General features: G+C 29.7%; 2 protein-coding genes across 2 annotated transcripts; both read right to left on the bottom strand.

The window, feature by feature from the left end:
- Positions 1 to 88: 88 nt before the first annotated feature.
- Positions 89 to 5,039, bottom strand: LOC122519207 (exopolyphosphatase PRUNE1). Its single transcript, XM_043638535.1, has 6 exons — positions 4,806 to 5,039; positions 4,212 to 4,453; positions 3,160 to 3,428; positions 1,750 to 1,991; positions 1,057 to 1,215; positions 89 to 427 (listed from the first exon to the last, which is right to left on the bottom strand). The coding sequence occupies exons 1-6, from the start codon at positions 4,839 to 4,841 to the stop codon at positions 254 to 256; spliced, it is 1,122 nt and encodes a 373-aa protein (XP_043494470.1). The 5' UTR covers positions 4,842 to 5,039; the 3' UTR covers positions 89 to 253.
- Positions 5,040 to 12,177: 7,138 nt separating this feature from the next.
- Positions 12,178 to 17,231, bottom strand: LOC122519806 (peptide transporter family 1). The gene is made up of 9 exons (XM_043639514.1): positions 16,958 to 17,231; positions 15,738 to 15,816; positions 15,391 to 15,619; positions 14,707 to 14,981; positions 14,514 to 14,596; positions 13,887 to 14,300; positions 13,560 to 13,785; positions 12,849 to 13,465; positions 12,178 to 12,740 (listed from the first exon to the last, which is right to left on the bottom strand). The coding sequence occupies exons 1-9, from the start codon at positions 16,970 to 16,972 to the stop codon at positions 12,570 to 12,572; spliced, it is 2,109 nt and encodes a 702-aa protein (XP_043495449.1). The 5' UTR covers positions 16,973 to 17,231; the 3' UTR covers positions 12,178 to 12,569.
- Positions 17,232 to 20,104: the final 2,873 nt, after the last annotated feature.

Here is a 20,104-nt window from a genome sequence, read left to right as displayed (position 1 = left end):
AAACAAAGGTGAAAAAGCGGAAAGAGAGGAAAAACGAGGGGGAAAGAGAAGTAGAAAGGGACGCGAAGGGTGAAACGCAGGTGGACCCTTTTACGCCAGTAATTAGTCACTTCTTTTTTCCTCTGTGCGTGCTATGACGGCTACAATTACAGATGAATGCGTGATAAATATCCAAGTTGAGATATTTTACCTATTTTAACCACACACACATACATACATATATATATATATTATATATAATACATTCCTTCCATTAATAATCCCGCTCCTTTGTTAATGTTTCTCTTATTATCGGTAATATTTGTTTCCGTGATGCGCAAATGTTTCCTTGTTTATAATAAAACACATTATACTTTTCTCCTTCGATCCGTTTTTCCAATGTTAGTTCTAACGGCGGTTGAGATGATTCGAGCAACGCGTTGATTATCTGAGTGATAATAAAAAAAGAAAAATTGTCTTTTAGAAAGATAGTGATTTTATGTGTAAAAGAGATATAAGTAGATAAATAAATAAAGAAAGAAAGAAAAGAAAAGCAAAATGGAATATGTAAAAGAAGAAGAAGAAGAAGAAGAAGAAGAAAATAATACAGTGACGTGAAGAATATATTTCTGAGAGAGAATACTATTTCTTTTTTTAAACATTAGCATCGTAATCTAGTTCCTTGAAATATTCGATACTTGAATCTTCGATTCTCTCTCAAGTTTAGCGGCTTTGAAAAATCTAAATCCGAATATTCGGATAAAAGTGAAAAAGTATTTACATCGAAATCTTTCGTATTCTCGGATAACTGATATTCGAGCATCAGTAAATCCAAAAAAAAGAAAAGAAGGAAGTAATAACGGGTTTAGTTGGCCGTTTGAAGACGATACGTAGAAAAAGAGGGTAGATTGGATTAGACCGATGCGAAAAATCAAAAGGAAATGGATGGAAATGGAAAACGAAGTTCGACGGAGCACGTCGAGGAAGAAGTAAAAAAAAAAAAAGATAAAAGGAGTGAGAGAAAATTGGGAAGGAGAAGGGACGAAGGTACGAAAAGAGAGAAACGATACTACTTACTTTATTTTCCAGACCATTGGTCAATAACGAAAAGACCGCGATGTCCCTGGTCACGTGGTCGTTTTTCAAGGAGATTCCCATAAGGATAGCGAACGTACACTTTCTACTTTCCGTGAACTTCTCGACAGCTCGTATTGCACCCTCCAAAGTGAGGAAATCCTGGTAATAGGCAAAGTATTTCGTACATAAGCGTGGAAAATCTGGAATTCGTTCATCCCCATTGGCATTCAACGGGCAAGAGAGTTTCGTTCGTTCGTTCGTTCGAAAATAAGAGGGGTGACATCGATTTTGCTCTCGCACCCTCTCTCGATGGATTACGCATCGGGCTTGTTCGCGAGTGCCGATCTTAACGAACCCCATTCCAAACTTTCTAACTAAACGATGTAAATCAAACTTTCCTATCTTGAATAGGGATGGGGGTTTAAAGACGACGAGTGTTTCGATCCTACTCAAATATTTTGCTTATTTCTTCCAAAGTAATTTTAAGTTCAAACTTAGACGGGGACGGGGGAGGGGCGGTAGCAACTTTACCTATTTGTCAATAACATTCTAACCCGACATTTGTCTATTGTTATTTTTGTGGTTTTTAATTTCTGTTTATTCTTTTTTCTTTGTTTTTCTTTCATTTTTATAAATATGAAATGTATAAAATTTATTTTTTGTACTTTATTTTATCCCTCTTTTGACACTTACCTTGACTAATATCGGAAAACCAATAAACGGTACGTTACTTTCAAACTTCAAATCTCGGAGTACGAGATCATCGGGTGTTAATTCACTGATGTCCGTTTTTGCCGTTAGTATTCCCTGATAGATTTGATCCCTATCAGAACCAAGGGACGAGATTCTCTCGAGAGTTTCCATAATTTCGCGATCAAGTGGTGTAGTTCGGTTTGCTTCTTTCGAGAACTTGCAAGTATCCAATAATATGGGACCTAATCGAAACGTAGAAATGATATTAAATTTGTCGGTATATAATTCATATTATATAATTAATATCGTCTGTGTCATCGTTAGATCTTATTGTAATATTCTATCTTTTAGAATATTAGAAAAAGGATATCCGAATTCTTTGTTATCTTTATACAGATTTTCTAACAAAGCATTACTACTTTGCTATTGTAGTAGTATATAGTAGTAGTATTAGTATTAGTAGTAGTATTTCAGAGTGGCGTTCGTTGTACTTGAACGAGGCAAGTCCGCATGTTTAATCCTTCGGCATTAGCGGGAAAACGAGAGAAAGCAGGTAGGTTCTCCCTAATGGCTTTATAAAATATGTAACTTGTGAAATTCTGTATTCCTTTCCAGTTCGCGTCCACTTGTTCAACGTTCTTTCCCTTTCAAATAATGATATAATTCAACGTTTAACAAAAAAGATAAACAAAGAAATTAAAATATAAAAAGAAAAAGGATACTATTTAATTAGGGGGGAGGAAGTTAGTAATTATAAATAAAAAAATCAATATTTATAATAAAATAACATTATAATACTAAAAGCAGTGTCAATATTACACCAATAAATCTAGAAATTATAAATATTTGTAATAAAATATCATTATGGAATTTTCTGTATTACATGTTAACCCTGACGTAACTCTACCGCCCTATTATAAATATTTGCCTATCTGTTTTAAAATACTGATTTTGAATTTGAATATTTCTATCGAGAACGAAATATTCATATTTATATATATATATATATTTACTTTGACTACTTTGTATTATGCACGATAAATGAATGGTCAAATAAGTAAATAGAAGTAAAAAAAAAAACAAAAAACAACAACAAAAAAACCAAAGAATCAGGAAATAATAAAAAGAAGGATAAAAAAAGAAAAGAAAAATTGAAGAAGGCAAGAAGAGGGAGGAGAAGAAGAAAGAGCGTTCGATAGAAGCATCAATAATTTTTCGTTCGATCCACCCGGAAGACTTTCGAGTCCCTCAGGATTGTCGATTTTCAAGGAAAATGGACGAGTAGAGGAAGTAAAGAAGGAGCTGGAGGACGTGGAGGAGGAGGAGGAGGAGGAGGAAGAGGAGAAATGTAAGGAAGGTAAAGGGAGGCTAGGCTTCTGAAGGTATACGATGGAAGGAGGAAAAACTTGCCTCGTAAGAAGTTTGCCAGCCACGCATCGACGGCTTCGGGATGTTTGATGAGAAGGTTGTGCGCGACTAGAGTGGCGCAGCTGCCGACCAGGTCTAAGTGAATCGTTTTCCCGTGCCAGGGCCAAGATGCGTCCTGAGGATGGTGATCGATAATCTCAACGACCGAGTTGACCAACGTCATATCTTCGTTCCCCAGGACGTGATGATCCACGAGTACGACTTCTATTTTATTGCCATTTCCTTTCAAAATATTCGGATCTATTTCATCCCTATATAGAAAAACATAAATAGAATCGATCAGATATTATTCTAGAGACAAATTTTCTAACATCTATCTAATAGTGGTGTCATAGCACGCGATTTCCGATCCCCAACTTGAAACTTCAAGATGTTAGATAAAAGATCTTTCTTTTTCTTTTCCTTTTGACTTATTAAAATGTCTCTTCTTTTTTTTTTTTTTAGAAACAATTTCTTTGTCTTTTTAATCTATAAGTTTGTATTATGTTAAATTAAATTTGGTGATGGTTCGTATTCATATATGAGTTTGAGACTACTAATATCGAAGATGAAAACAACTGACGATTAAAATATCTTTTATCAAATGCAAGGTGATAGATATTTGTAAGAATGAGTTTGCCGAGTTTTGTTGGCATCTCATTTATTTCTCATTTCATGTTTATTCGGATCGTTTATTGTCATGATACTGTAAGTCCACTTTCAACAAAGTAAAATGTACTTATATTTGCGAAAGTAACTGTCCACTCATCAAAAAGATGACGTACGAATTAATGGTTGTTGCAACTTTTACGATATATGTATAAATTTCTTTAATGGATTAAAATGATTGTGAGCTTATTTCTTTCTCTATTCATGAACTTTTAAATTTAAATCTCTTAGCTGTATATATCTATAATATGTAAACAAGAATTGTATTGACGGGGGACAAGTATTTGTCTTAGCTTTTGATATAGATTACAAAATAAAATCAAGTTTCTGATAATTGGGAAAAAATGTACGCTAACTTTTATATATATATATATATGTGCACATACCTAAACGTTAGAAGTTCGAATGAAATTCCATGCTGGCGGAAATAATAAATGACTTCGGTTTTAATTCGAAACTCTTTTTTGGTAACGTTTAATATCGGTATTACTGCAACATTTTCTTTGTTTTTTTTCTTTTCATTTAAATATTCACAGAATCCTTGTGCTAAAGCACAAACTGTCGAATCCAAGTCGCAAGATTGATTTCCAAGAACGATACGGATCGTAGAATATTCAGATAATTTTGTCTAAAAAAGATTATTATATTAATATTAAATAATAATGTATATATACTTTAATAATCATTAAAGTATTGTATATATATATATATATAATAGTAAATTGAAATAATTATTTTTTATTATATTTTGTAATAATTTATGTTCCTCTTAAAATTATTTGAAATTTATTCTCGAATCAAATAGAATCGATAATCGAAAGTTATTTCCTATTTATGCCACCAGAGGTCAGCTCCGACTTGACAAAAAATTGAAGTTGTCACGTATTGCAAGAATTAATAATAATGAACGATTCGTAAAATAAAAAAAAACAAAACTGTGGAATATCTGAAATATCTTTAAAAAAGGTAGTATTACTTACTAAAGCCGATTTCGATGCTGTTAGAAATGTCTCCATAATTTCACGTTATTTCACACCGCTTGAAAGTTATGAAAAATATATAATAGATATCATCTACAAATTTTTGAATTAAAAAACAAGATTTTTTTCTTAAATAAAAATGACTAATAGGAAACCAATCATAAATACGGAGTAGCACGTAACGTTAATCACAAGGTCACAAATTGATATATAACACGTAAAAGTGAACATAACCTGACAACACGATTAGTGTTGTATGTATATGTATGTTATATGTATATATGTTGATTGTGCTAGCAGTTTTATGATAAAATAGAGAAATGAAACAGTTCGTATGTATTCTATAAATTCAAATAATATATGTCATTTCTAAAAATTAAAGTATTATTTTTTAAGTTTTGAATTTTCTGCTTTCTTTCTTAATCATTTATTACATGTCGCAACCTACATTACCGATAAGATGATCAAAGAATCTAATAGAAAGTTAAAAATTAAACGTTAACGCCATCTGACGTTAAATTTGAATTGTACAAAAATTTTGTAAACGTTATTGAAATTGCTTTTTTTACCTTTTTTCTTTTCTTATAAATTGTTTAAAGCTATCATTATATCGGCATAATAGTGCTTAAAATAGCGTTATGTATAAATAATATTGAAAAAAATAATACTGGTAAGCTTGAATAATTCTCTCATAATTTTTATTAATATATTTATTATATATATAGCATGTGTGTGTTGAAAAGCGAAGACGTTACTACTTACGCTACGCACGAATTGATAATAGCTCAATTTATTTCGTACAATTCTTAATACTTCGAAAATGAATCAGAATGCATTACTGTTTTCTTATAATATAATAAAAATGAATTAAAATTATGTATAGACAAAAAATAAATTCCACGTTTTTAGAATATCCTTTCATATATATCTTGAATTAATTTTATGTGTGGATATAAAATTCTTCTTTTTCAAATATGTATTTAATTTGATATACAAATAAATTTTTGTGAGGCAAAAAATTAATATCAATTAATTATTCTAATTAATTTTATGGCGAGGCACAAAATTAATTCATTATTTTTACTCTCCACTAAATAATAATAGTTTCTGCTAAAATGAATTATTTTTTTTTTTTTATTCAAGGTTCATTATTTTTGACAATAAATAAAGAAATGGCGTGATATAAGCATCAAGACTCGATTTAAAAGTGCCGCGCTTATACGTCGATATATATAGATATACAGAACGCTCGACGCACTATGGCCAAGACGTAAAATTCTGACTACCGAATGAAAAAATAGAAAGAGAGAAACATCGGTTTTCTTTCTCACTCGCACTCGTATACAGAACGCTCAACAATCGATGGCCAAAACAAAAATACTCGTTATCGCATGATAAATAAAAAGAGAGAAATATTGGTTTGTTCTCTCACTCGCACTTTCATTCAAGACCGAGAGTCCCGAAGATTGCCGAAGATCCTTCGTTTGTGTATTAGTGTACACGGACGCTCGCACGTACACTAGCACGCTCGCGTGTAAAAACCGACAGAGGGGCGATACTTGCTTCCCCACTCTCACAATTACTTTGACCACTTTTTCTCGTTTACTTTTGCAGATACGAAGATAAACCATAGAACATTTTTTATGTATTTTTCAATTCTCTACAACTTTTGTTTGAAACTTTTTTCGATTAAATGCCTAGATTCTAAGATAAGGCTATATTTTACCCTTTTTTTACCCTTTTTCCCCAAGATGCCGGTTGCTGATTTTAATAAAATTAGCACCATTCGATTCAGCGTCGTCAACTTACCCTTAAATCAAATTTTGAAGCTATTAGTAAAAAAAGTCGATGTTTGGCCCTCGTTGACTGGCCTATTATTTCGTATTCTGACAAGTGATCATTGAAGCTTTCTCCTCCACACAGGTTAGCTTTAAATAATTATTTTTCAATGGCTTAAATAAAATGTAATGCACGTGAAGTATATTTAACTTATGTTCAAACAATAGTACATTTTTTAAACATTACATACTTATTATACTTTGAATGTAAAATAATTTCGAACTTGAAGTTATAATTAAGTTAGAATGTTTAAAGAAATATACTTTATTTTTAACAATTATATAACAATTAAAGGAATGCTAAAATCCGAACGTTATAGTCTTAAATTCTATTTAATATGAATATTATTTTTATATCATATTTTCTCATCATATAATCAACCTTCTAGAAGCCATATAAACAATATTCAATAAAAGAGCTTTCATAAAAGACAATGTGCCAGTCTAACAGTGGATTTCGAAAAGGAAGGTGCATCAAAAAGTGCATCCATATTTTTATGTTATAATCTACATTTCCATCGATTAATCAACAATTATTTCAATCCACTAATGCAATCTTCTTATATTACAGAAAAATTTTATCTTCGAAGTCATCACTGCGCAGGAGTAGTTAAATAATTACATAAAAATGATAAAAATATTAAAATCACAACATTTTAATCTTTAATTTTATTTATTTGCTACATAACTCCGTTTATACACATGCGTAACGTTTGGAAGGGCATATAAACAACATTTAATAAAAGTATTTTTATAGAGGACAATGACCAAGTTCAACGGTGGATTTCGAAGGGGACAGTACATAGATTATATATTCCGAGCTTTTAAATGACAATAGACATTTCTATCGATTAATTAATAATTATTTTAATACTTTAATACACTCTCTTTATATTTCAGCTCGTTTAAACATATATTCTATGGTTTAAACATTACATATTTATTAATATATTTTAACTTCGATCTGATCGAAGTTAACTTTTGATCTGATCGACCTGATATTCTATTAAAAGAAAATTTTACCCTCGAAGTCATTATTATGCAGAAACGTTAAAACAAATAAACTTTAATTTAAACAATTTGGAATATTAATAGAGTACAGTATTGTGTTCGATATACAGTAAGTGATTGTTAATTAATCGAAAGGAATTTATATTGTTGTCTAAAAGCACTGAATATTAATTTTACGAACCATTCGCTTCGAAATTCAATAGTAAACTAATTCATTGTCCTCTATGAAAGTTCTTTTATTGAATGTTGTTTATATGACTTTCCAAACACGGAAAAATTCTATTTATTATGAAGATTCTTTTTGTTATATAAAAACAACCTTCGGGAAGTCATATAAATAACAGTTAATAAAAATACTTTCATAGAGGACAACGTGTTAGTCTTATTTGAGATTTCGAAGAGGACGGTACATAGATCTTATAGTTCGTACTTTTAAACAACGATATACATTACCAACGATTAACTAACAATTATTTAAGATATATCGAATACAGTATTGTTCTTTATTAATAATTATAATTGTTTAAACATATATACATTGACTTAAACATTACATACGTAATAACGTACTTTGAATAGAAAATAATTTTGATATGTTTTTTAATTTATGTTTTTACATGACTTTTTTAAACTAGATTCCCCGTTACTCATATTTTATATGCTATACATTCCATTGCAAGTAAAATTCAGTCAAAGACCGCTTATTATAAACATTATAATGATAATTAGTTTCTTTCATTCATTGATTCTAATCATTTTGTTTTTTTGTCTCTTTTCAGAAGGGTAAAAGCAGTGTTAGTGTTTGATATTTGAACTGCGCGTAAAGCACTTGTAAAATTAATTCTAGAGTCAGTGTTTGTGTACAAATAATTAATGTAAAATTTAATCGCGAACTAAAGTCAGAAGAAAGAAACTCATAAGTTTCTTATTTTCATTTGAAACGTCTATGGCATCGTCTCCTTAAGGGTAGGAAACCCATCGGGCATTAATCCATGAAGATTCGAAGTAAGTGTATTATTTTTGTATTCTATAATTCTACACAAATTTTTTAGCGATTTTTACATATAATAATGATATTAATAGTATTGTTTTTTTTATTTCTGTTTCAGATTGTAATTGCAATTGCGCGCGAAGCAATATACGCGAGAGTGTTTGATCGTTTTAATATAATTAAAATCACGGATTAGAAGCACGCACCTTTGTTCGTTCGTTCGTTAGTTAATTTTAAATTCGATCGCGTTTCCGCGAAGTATTTTTAGAAATTTATATATTAAATTAATTGCGAGCACAAGGTAGTAGTAATTGCATTAGATTTTGTTCGTATAAAGTTATAGTTTTTTTTTTTTTTTATTTTAAAACAATCGCACAGACTATTCGCGGAGTAGAGTCAGTGCAATGGTGAAGATCAAAGAAGATGTAAAATTTACCGCGTTTCGCGATTAAAATAATGTGTGAAACTTTTGCATTTGCATTAATTACGTGCAAAGCAATCTTTAAATTAATTATAGAGTCAGTGATCAGGCAATCAGTTTTGTTCGTTGTATAAAAAAATTTTGGTTTCGCGATAAGAAACTCACTTATAGTTTCTTATATTCGTTTACCGCGTTATTAGAGTCACGCAAGTAAAAGTGCATCGAGGAATTTTCCGATGGGTCTTGACGATTTATGCAGCCAAACTATTTTTGCTACGAAGTAGGAGTGTTTTGGAGCCACCGCAGAACTTCTAATGTTAACTGTTCATATTTCGTACATGCGTCCTTTATTTTTAAAATGTCACATATATGTTATATAACAGTTAGCAAGTCGTAAGTCAAAATTTTTAAAGTCCCTCTGGTGTTCATTATATGTTGTTTCATTATATTTCATTATATTAGTTGTTCATTATATGGTGTTCTGTATATTAATCAATTTTTAGATTAAGATTTTCAGCATCTAATTAATTAATCCCCCGTTTCTCCCCCCTATACTTTCTGCGTTCTCATCTATGCGTGTGCCCAGGTGTTACACGTATGGGTGAGAGAAACGGTTAGTATAGGTTTAGTTTTAAGTTTTTTCCTTTATTGGGGGCTGTTATTGTGCTAATGATTGCACAATGTACTTTGCACCTGTGTGTGCATATTAGGTAGTGTGCATTGTACGTCATTTCGCGATAAACAATACCCACGCATTTTTTAATGTTATTAAATAAAAATAACTCGTAGAGTCACGCGAATGATATCAAACTTTTTCATTTCTAATATCGTTTTGCATAATAGAGTTACCTCATTTATTTGTGGAAACTTTGATATACTCGTATATCACTAGTATGCATATATACTAGTATGTACTATTATTTTCTTCTTCTTTTTCTTCTTCATTCTTTAGTTTAGGCAAGTTGCCTGTTTCGTAACGACGTTTTTCTGCCTATTGCACTGTTAAATTGTCGCACCATCGTTTTCGTGGGCGCCCCGTGCTTCTGCGGCCAACCGGTGACTTATCCCGTGCAATTCTGACAATTCTTCCGTTGTCCATTCTGTTAATGTGTTCGTTCCATTCTTTTTTTTTTTTAGTATCCATTCGTTAATGTTCTCTACTTTGCATGTTCTTCTTATATCTTCATTTCTCTCTCGGTCCAGTAGTGTTTTTCCAACTATTCTGCGAAGAACTCTCATTTCGGTTGTCTCTAGTAACTGTTTCGTTTTCGCTGTGTCTGGTCGAGTTTCTGCGGTATATGACATAATAGGTCTTACCATTGCCTTGTAAATTCTTGCTTTGGTCTCTATGTCCATGTTTTTGTTTCGCCATATTGTGTCATTCAAACAACCCGCTATTCTGGATGCCTTCATTGTTTGTTCTCTTACCTCTGCTTCAACATCACCATACCCTCAGATTCCTATTCCTAGGTACTTAAATCTCATTTCCTGCTGAATAACCTTCCCTTCAATTTCCAGTTTGCACCTTAACGGTGTCTTTGACGTTGTCATGCATTTAGTTTTCTGGGCCGATATCTTCATATTGAATGATTTGGCTATGCAGTTAAATCGGTGTAGTAGACGTTGTAGATCATCCTCATTTTCGGCCACTAATACAGCGTCATCAGCATAGCATAGGATGGTTATTTCTTCGTTGCCCATTTTATATCCTTTTAGCAGTCTTACATTTTTTATTATTTCGTCCATAATGATGTTAAAAAGAAGGGAACTTAGGGAATCCCCTTGTCGGATACCACGACCTGCATCAATCGGTTATTATTTTTTTATTTAGTCTTATTTGCAATAATCATTAACCTTGGCAGTCGATTACAGCAATTGGTACGTACTCCCATAAGTTTAGAAAAAGTGGTTGAACTAGGGTGTCAGTGGTGCCCCGGGGCATGCTCTCTAGTTTAGGCTTTTGCACCCTGGTGGTATGTGTGAGAACCGTGGAGTGAATGTATTGGTGTGTATGCTTGCTCTTTTTAAATATAGGTTGATAGGTAGGCAGGTAGCATACTTTTCTGAGTGAATGTAAAACTTTAATTTTAAGTAGGTAGGATCCCGAAAAGGTACTATGTACTAAAAGGACATTGCACTTTTGAAGTGCAAGTCCCATCTCTGGGTTTTATACAGAATTGTCACAAAATTATATCTTTTGATTTTATCTTTCTTGCCTTTTGTAAATTATTTTGGTGACAATTCTGTAATATTTATTATATATCATGATTTAAAGGGATTTGAAACCGTTTAAGAAATTCATTTCTATTTCGATTCTATCTCGAATTAGATAAAGTCAAATGAAATCCGCAAAACCTTTGATGAATTTGATTCTTAGTTTTAAGTATTATAACTAGCACTTTGCACTATCGCGATTTTGTCTTTGAAATGTTTGATATAATTCAATATAAAGAATAAATTAAATAAAAATATTACAAGAAAATGGATTGCATTTATAATATTATTTTTATTTCAATTCGATTTTATTATTCGATAATAAAAGTGCGAAGTGTTATTAGGCCATCGATTAGCATAATTAACTGCTCAACTCATAATTAACTGTGGCTCAAGAAGGTAACTACAGGCTACTGAGTTATTTTCTAAGATTCAACAGTAAATATGCTAAAATCTTTTGAAAATGGCTCTTTAGTCATTTTATATTTTATTGTTTTTTTTTTTGTTACTTTGCTCGTCAATAATTTGTAGTAATTATTGCAAATGGAAATAATTAATATTTCTTTTTGTTACAGGTGATCATCGTTGGATTTACCATACCAATTACCAACAATAATTATTCCTTAAAATAAATCGAGTATTTGAAGAATTTTATTTTTCGTGATATATGATTTAAAAGACAGAAAATACTTATAAATTATGATAGAGCACAATCCCATTCCAAATTCACACTCCAATATCATGTAAGTTTTTAATTTTGTATTAACCACACGTTCCTCTTTTCATTCTTCATTTCATTCTTCATTTCATTCGTAGAAACCAATTATTTTATAATGTTTCTTTTTTTAATATCTCTTTTATTTTCATAGGTACTAGATTTTAATAAAAAAAAAATCGTTGAAACTCATAATTTACATTTTATTTTATTTTAGAATAGGATTAATTCTAATGTACGTGTAAGGACCGATTTTTAAATAATTTTCATATATTTACTTTCTTTCTACTTTTTCCTATTCCTCTTGGGAAAAGAATTTTCCTACACATTGTTTGTCAAAAAATTACGTTATACGTAAGATGTACGATTATATGGAAAGGTACGATTATAATCGTCGCCATTGTCGATGCAACATATAACACAACGGTCTTTGTAACAAAACCATCATGTAACGATATATATACTTATAGTATATATACATATACTTATATACATCTTGATATGTTTTATCATTCAACATAAAAGTTGAAAACGAGTACAAGTTTCATTATTTTAAAGATTTATTTTGTATGTTTCATTGTTCGTCATCTTTGTACGATTGATTAATCGTTCCATTTTTTTCTTCCAATACGATTTCTTCTCCATCTGTTTCAGGTACATTCTTATATTTATAAAACAATGTCATTATGCTAAATAATATCATGAACACAAGCATCAAACCTGCGAATAGGAAGAATTCGTAAACCTGCAACATACATTTCCCGTTAAAAAAACAAAATAAATTATAGCAATAGACATTTATATAAATTAAAAATTGTACATATTGTTGTTAACATGTATCTAGATAGCTCACCTGCCTACTGAAGAATTTAACCTCCGCAATAATAACGACAATAAGATTGCCGAAAGCTACTGTAAGTAACCAAGAAGATTGCATTAAGGACTTCATGCTAGGAGGTGATTGTGTAAATGCAAATTCTAATCCAGTTATTGAAAATAATACTTCCGCCATGGTTATGACAATGTATTGTGGTAATAGCCACATCAAATGCATGGAATTAGGCTGTGTTACAGTAATAATAGATATTTCCGTTTTTTGTATTTCTGGTATGTCGTAACCAACGATAGTATATACTCCACCTAATTTTAAATCCTTATTTGTTAATAATTTCTTTTTATTTAAATATATATCATATTTATCTGGCTTGACTTCAAGCAATGACATTTCCTTGAAAATTGTTCTATTTAATTTAATAACTTCGATGAGCTTCGATTCTTTATAGAAGTTCAAGCTAGAATTGTATCTTTTCATTGATTCTGGAGATAAATAAATAAGACTGTGAACCGTAGGAAGACCCTTTTTTGGTTTTTCAACTCCGTTAATGAAGCCATTTTGGATTCCATTAGGTGTAATAGCAAACGATTTTGCTTCAGCATTGGATATCGGGAGATAACCTGTTTTTATAGTTTCTTAAGGGAAATAAAAATTCGTTATTACTTTTCTTTTTCATTTTCTTTTTTTAACATAAATTTGTTGAATTAAAACAGATGCACTGATTCTTACCATTTTTCGTATTATTGATGAAATTTGCCTCAATGCACTTTGTCATATTTAAGGAGTATTTTAAATTAGCATCGCCATTAGTAGTATCGATGTTTATATCTGTCCAATAATCTAGACCATTAATAACGTAATCTTTATCGTTGATTGTTATCGGTAGATTACAATTCATGGTATTGAAAATTCTTACTTGGGACACTCCTTGTGTAGGCAATATTGGATACGTTTTCTAAAATATCAAATCATCAAAATATCGATGAAATAAAAATGATAGTAGTAGTAATAGTTATTGAAAAAAAAAATGAAAGTTATGTATATATAATTACTTGCCTCAAGTTGTAACTCAATAACAGCAGATATAACGAAGGATAGTGCAGCCAATAAACCACCGATTGTAAGTTTCTTTAATGGCGTATTAAGCAGACGAATTTTGGAAAATACTGGGTAAATGCAAATCTCGAAGATGGGAATGAAAATCACAATCAAAAGTGGATTAAATACTTGCATCTGATCTGGTTGTATCACGAAATTACCGATTTCACCATCCATTCTCGATGCTTGGATCGTCCATCTCGATCCTTGTTGATCGAAAAGTGCCCAAAAGATTGGCAAAGGTAGAAACATCTTTAATACTTTTAAGGAATCTTTGATATCATCGACTAATTGTTGACCATATTTGTCTGCTGCATGATCGAGCCAATGGTCCACCTTCTTTTTCGATTGTATCTTCTTCTTAATAGCGTACTAAAATTTTGGTTTCGTATTTAAAACAAGATTTATCAATAAATTTTGCTAAACACGAAATTTATGTGATACGCAAAAAGTAAGATAAAAGTTTATTTATATTAATACTTATTATTATTACTATTAGATATTATTATCCCCCGTTTACTTAACTTCGTAATGTTCTTTATTTTTGTCGAAAAAAAGAAAAAATAAATTATTTATTTAACTTACGCAGATGCATTTGGAAACGTCGACAACGACATTGCTTTGGAGATCAACTATTTTGTACAATGGTTTACCAATTGCGAATATCACTGTAAGACAAAAATTTGTTTTTTAAAGATTTTTCCTCCTTCTACCTTTCTTTTTATTTTTTTTCATTAATTTTTTTCTTCTTCTTTTTTAATTTAAATATAATTATTACCGATCGATATAGACATCAATACAGCTGGTACTAGAAAAGATAAAGAGTAACATGTTTTATCTCCGAAGCATGTCACGTTGCTTCGTAATATCGGTGTAAGAAAACTAGATATCAATGAGCCCGAATTTATTGAGAAATAAAATACGGAAAAGAAATTAGAAAGTTGTTGTTGTTGTTGCGGTAATATAAATTGATCTCCACCAAATGCTGCCACACAAGGTTTTATACCACCGGAACCAAGGGCTATTAGAAACAAACCCAGTAACGCAATTTCCCTGCAATTTGGTCGGATTTTTATTAGAAGATATAATTTGTTTTATAAAATAATAAGATAAATAATAATTATTAGAGACAGAGAGAGAGAGAGAGAGAGAGACAGAGAGAGACAGAGAGAGAGAGAGATGTACGGTGACTGGAACAAAATAAAAAAAAAAAAGAATTATTTATTACATATACAGTTCTTTCAAACCACAATTTATTTATGTTTTTAAAACATAAATTCGTAACGGATCGAAAAAAAGTTTTGGATAAACGACGTTTTGTTAACAAATTATAATATTTTTGTTCTTCCTATCGATTCTCGAAATATGCGAAGAATATGTTTAGAATGTACTATTAAAAATAATTCTTTTTTTCGAGTCACCGTAAAAATCATGAAATAATGCATGTTGCAAATATATTAACCTTGCTGGTATTCCTATCGACGGTACAGCGCTCAAGGCTAATAAAAATTGTCCCAGAGCATAGATTATACTAACATAGAATATTGTACGGAATTTCCCTAATAAAGAATCAGCTAGTATGGCTCCTAATAATGGAAAAAAATAAACGAACATAGTGAAGACATGGTAGATGACGGTTGAAGTGCTGTCATCGTAATTCAAAGTATTTCCAAGATATAACGTCAGGACCGCTGAAATTAAAATCGAATTAAGTATGCATTTATATACGTACAAAAACAAAACAAAACAAAATGAAAAAAAAATAAAAATAAAATAAAAGTAAATCATAAAAAATAATATGAAACTTACTACGCATTCCGTAAAAAGAAAATCTCTCGCAGAATTCATTGCTGACGATGAAAAATACGGACTTTGGATATTTGAGTTTCTGCAATAATGTTAAGAAAACGTAAAGATTATTTAAAATGTAATAAAGTAAAAGAGAGAAGGAACGTTATTTTCTCGATGATTCGTTACATTAACATTTTCTTTTAACTCATAACAGACAAGTTACTTGCATTATAGCATGTGTATGGTAGATCTTCTACAAATTGCCGTTAATGATCATCGTTTATGTTTAAATGCTCGCGCTTCCAGCTTATTGATTGTGTAACTATTCGCCGGTAATTAACCTCGTTAATTTCGTAATATCATGAGTAATCGTAGGAGTATACAGAAAAGAAAAAAACAACGTGATCATGCGTAATTCATTGATTCGCACGATATATAATAGCGTAAATTCCGTAAATGGTGACGATGCGTCTACCGTCACTTTATTTATATTATTGAATATAATGAATATTAATATAATTATAATATAATGAAATTGAATATAGGTTGCTAAAAACTAGTTTTTTTATCTTTTTTTTTAACCGTAATTACAATGCACGAGGACAGCTATTGTTATTATATTTAGAAAGGTTTTTTTACGTTATCCATATATGACACAACACTAATATATATAAACACAAATTGTATATTTAAATATATAAATGAAATTTGGTCGTAATTTTCGTGCCAATCGTAATTAATTTATTCCAGCTAGATTATCTCGTTCGTTTATATGACATATGTAAAATTCTAATAGTAAAAAGAAAATTGAAGGAAAAGAAAGAAATAATAGTTAAACTAATGACGAAATGTTATTTTTAAACGTTACAAGGACTCGTTTTCTTATTCTTTTTGTAGATATATTTTATAACTTTGTTGCACATTGTTTCCTTGTTGTTGTAGCGTAACGGCTCGATAATTTCAATGAATTTAATATCGTCGCATTGAAACGAAGTAATTTTTGAAAAGATAAAAAGAAAAGGTGAAAGTAAAATTGCAAAAGTCGTTCAATGAAACGATCATGACGACATATGTTCATGATCTCGCAATAATCTAACGAACATATATGTTTTATATGTTTTCCCATTTAAAACTTTGAGATAATATGTCAGATTCAAATGATCGAAAGGAAAACATTTGAAATAAACATAAGTAAACCACGCGAGTTAATCGATTATAAAAAATCTTGATTGTCATACCTCTTTCTTACTCATCTTACCGATATATATTTATCTTGATAAGTGAATTGAAAAGAGTAACATACTTTGACATAACAATACACATAAAGACACGCACAAGCATTAATGATAATACACAAAAAATGGAGGTCAACTCATGTGAATTCAACAGCTTGTTCACTTTTACGTTCGAGTCTTATCGGTATCGTTGTACATATTTTAATCACGATTACTATTTTGACTACTAATATTACTACTATTACTACACCAACTACTTATTGGCTACTTCTTTTTTTTTATTTCTATTTCTTTTTTTTTTTTTTTTGTTTGATAGATCGTTTGCGATCTAGCGCACGCGCGTTACGATCTCCTCAAGATGATAATTCTTTCGTCTTATTTCTCTTACGTCTGAGAACAGAATGAAAGCAACAAACTGGATCGATGGTCAAACGTTCGTCTTCGTGTCTCTTATCCTTTCTAAAAGAAAAAAGAAAACTTGTCGGGGAACGACGAATAGATGGTGATTTGAAAATCCTTTGCCGTTCTACGTTAAAATATATTACTACAGGTACTAACTTTTATTTTCTAATCAATTTTTTTTTCCTAATCAATTTTTTTTTCCTTTATTTTTATCTTTTCTTTTTCCATTTTGCTCGTTACTTTTTCTTTATCTTTTTTCTATCGTTTTATATTGAAAATTATAGAAAAAAAAAAAATTTTTGAACAAAACTGAAATATTTTAATTAAAATATTAAAAAATTTATCTTGTAACTAACCGATTCGTTATATAAGAGAAAATGAAAATGAAAGGAAAGACAGAATTATATAATCGAAAGATAATATTACGATTCGAGGCTATCTCATTTATATTTATAATACAACACGTTATTTTTTATTTTCCCAACTAACGTTATTTATTTCAAAATAAAAATAAAAAGAAGTTCATTGCCAGAGGTGTAGGAATTTTTTTTACTAGTACGCAAAATATATATAGTGATTTAGGAATTATTAATCGACAGTGATTACACGTACAGAAATATATACTTTTTGTTTTAATTACTTCTAATAAAATGTTTTAACACTTTTTTTTTGGTAGATATATTGAGCAATGATTAAACTAACAAAAAACATGGATGTAATACCAAAAATGTAATATGAATTCTTTTATCATTTTTTATCGAAAGTTTTTAGAAAAACAAATGTAATGTTTATTATTATTATTATTATTATTATTATTATTATTATTATTATTATCATTATTATTATTATTGGATATATGAAAGAGATAAGTAGGCCAGCGAATAAGATAAAGGGTAAGTGTTACGTGTGATATAACAGAAGAATACATTTTAACAATATGATTGGATAAATGAGAAACGAAAGATGAACACCTTTTGCAAGATTATATGTGCGTACGAAAGATTTTATATGTGTACGAACAATTATAAGATAATAAAAAACGAGATAACGAATAATTTATTCGTTTTAAATTATTTCACGAGTTAACGAGTCAAAGTGTATAGAATATATCTTGACTTTTGGCCTAATCATTTTTATTTCAGACCTATCAAAATTATCGAGACAATAATAAACGAATTCTTTATCGTATTGATTGTAAGTTTTAAAAAATAATTCAACAATACAAGTACCTCAATCGAAGGATTGTTTTTTTTTCTTTTTATTTTCTTCAAACAATCAACCCAATCATTCAAATACGTGTTTTTGAGAACAATTGTATCCTGTCACGTAATGATATACATTTTGTAGATCCAATTAATCTTATGTGATTAAGATTGATAAATATTTACAAAGTTTTAATTGTGCTTGCTTTTCATTAAACTTGTAAAAGCAAAGATCTATAAAGTCAATATTATATCAAAATTATATTGTAAAACTCATCACATATCATATAAATATTTATGTTTATTCGTTATATATAACTACCTTACTTTAAAAAAAAAGTTATTTTGTATTTTTAATCACTTTTATTCAGAAAAAAATGCAATTTCTTTTATCATTCTTAATATATTTTGCCCAACATTCTGGTTTCTTTAAATTTATATAAAATTTTTGAATTATTTGATCGATTTATGAAACAAAGTTATTCCATCTTAACAATTGTGAGAATATTTAAAAAATTTCTACATATACCTGCGTCACGAGAGGTGAATACCGTTAAACGCGACGTGAGATCTTTACGAATGATTGTTGACCTGAATATTTTTCTCTGTTTACTTGATCGATCGTTTGATTATGGAAGTTTAACCGCAAAACAAATCAAAGTTTCTGTGCAATTTCATGTGCAATTTTGTGGGTATAAATATAATATAAAATAAAATAAAGAATAAGAACACGATAATAATTTTGTTGAGAGCATTACGGTGAAAGTTTTAGTTAAATACAATCATTTCGCAAGTTCACAAAGATATCTTTTTTTTTTATATCTACCGATTTCACTTTCTTATTTAAATGCATTATTCGTTCTTCTAAGGTTTGTAGAATAATCGGGGACAATTTTGCCCTTATGAATATTTTATATCAATACAATTAATTTAAAAAAAATGTTATTGTACTTTTGTATTAAAATAATATATTAATACTGTATTAATTACACAATTTGTGTATTAATATTAATTCAATAAGTATCAATAGTAGTTTAAAACAGTTAACTCATATTGCATCTATACAATTAATAAAAAAAAATTAGCTTTTGTGCAAAAATGAAATTAAACAAAAAGACAATTTAAAACAATTCCTTAATTTTGTTATTATAACAACACGTTTACTCACAGTTTCGGTTGTTTCAACATCGCTATGTCTATCTGGATGATCTAAAAAGAGACAAATGATTAAATAAAGGAATTGAAGAGCTAAAATGATCTATCACTTTCACAAATGTTTTCGCAATTATATTAATCACGCCTGAATAAATATTAATGAATGTATGCGAGTGTCAATGTCACTAGCAATAGTTCTTTATATTTAGGTCATCATGTAATTACGTTTTGACGGCATCCTAAACGAATTGATCGATTTATCAAAAGCTTTATTAAATCCTTAGTTGATAAGACTTTTCCTGTTTACTTTACGCGTATCTTTGAATGACATGTAAAATTATAATTTATCGAATGTTTGAAATTAAAAAAAAACTGCTAAATTATGATAAAA

The sequence above is a fragment of the Polistes fuscatus genome, unplaced genomic scaffold, assembly GCF_010416935.1.
Source record: "Polistes fuscatus isolate 324 unplaced genomic scaffold, CU_Pfus_HIC Scaffold3, whole genome shotgun sequence".
In the NCBI taxonomy this organism is placed as follows: domain Eukaryota; kingdom Metazoa; phylum Arthropoda; class Insecta; order Hymenoptera; family Vespidae; genus Polistes; species Polistes fuscatus.
Note: the sequence above shows the minus strand (reverse complement) of the source record. Positions and strands in the feature narration are given on the sequence as shown.

What these genes read in the sequence shown, in the direction of transcription:
- LOC122519806 (XM_043639514.1), bottom strand. An exon ending in TTATTGAGTTACAACTTGAG is followed by an intron (nt 13,786 to 13,886) that starts GCAAGTAATTAT and finishes TTGATATTTTAG; the next exon opens with AAAACGTATCCAATATTGCC. An exon ending in TTAAATTCTTCAGTAGGCAG is followed by an intron (nt 12,741 to 12,848) that starts GTGAGCTATCTA and finishes TGTATGTTGCAG; the next exon opens with GTTTACGAATTCTTCCTATT.
- LOC122519207 (XM_043638535.1), bottom strand. Translation starts at nt 4,841, where the DNA reads ATGGAGACATTTCTAACAGCATCGAAATCGGCTTTA. An exon ending in CAGCATCGAAATCGGCTTTA is followed by an intron (nt 4,454 to 4,805) that starts GTAAGTAATACT and finishes AATCTTTTTTAG; the next exon opens with ACAAAATTATCTGAATATTC. An exon ending in GCTGGCAAACTTCTTACGAG is followed by an intron (nt 1,992 to 3,159) that starts GCAAGTTTTTCC and finishes CGTTTCGATTAG; the next exon opens with GTCCCATATTATTGGATACT.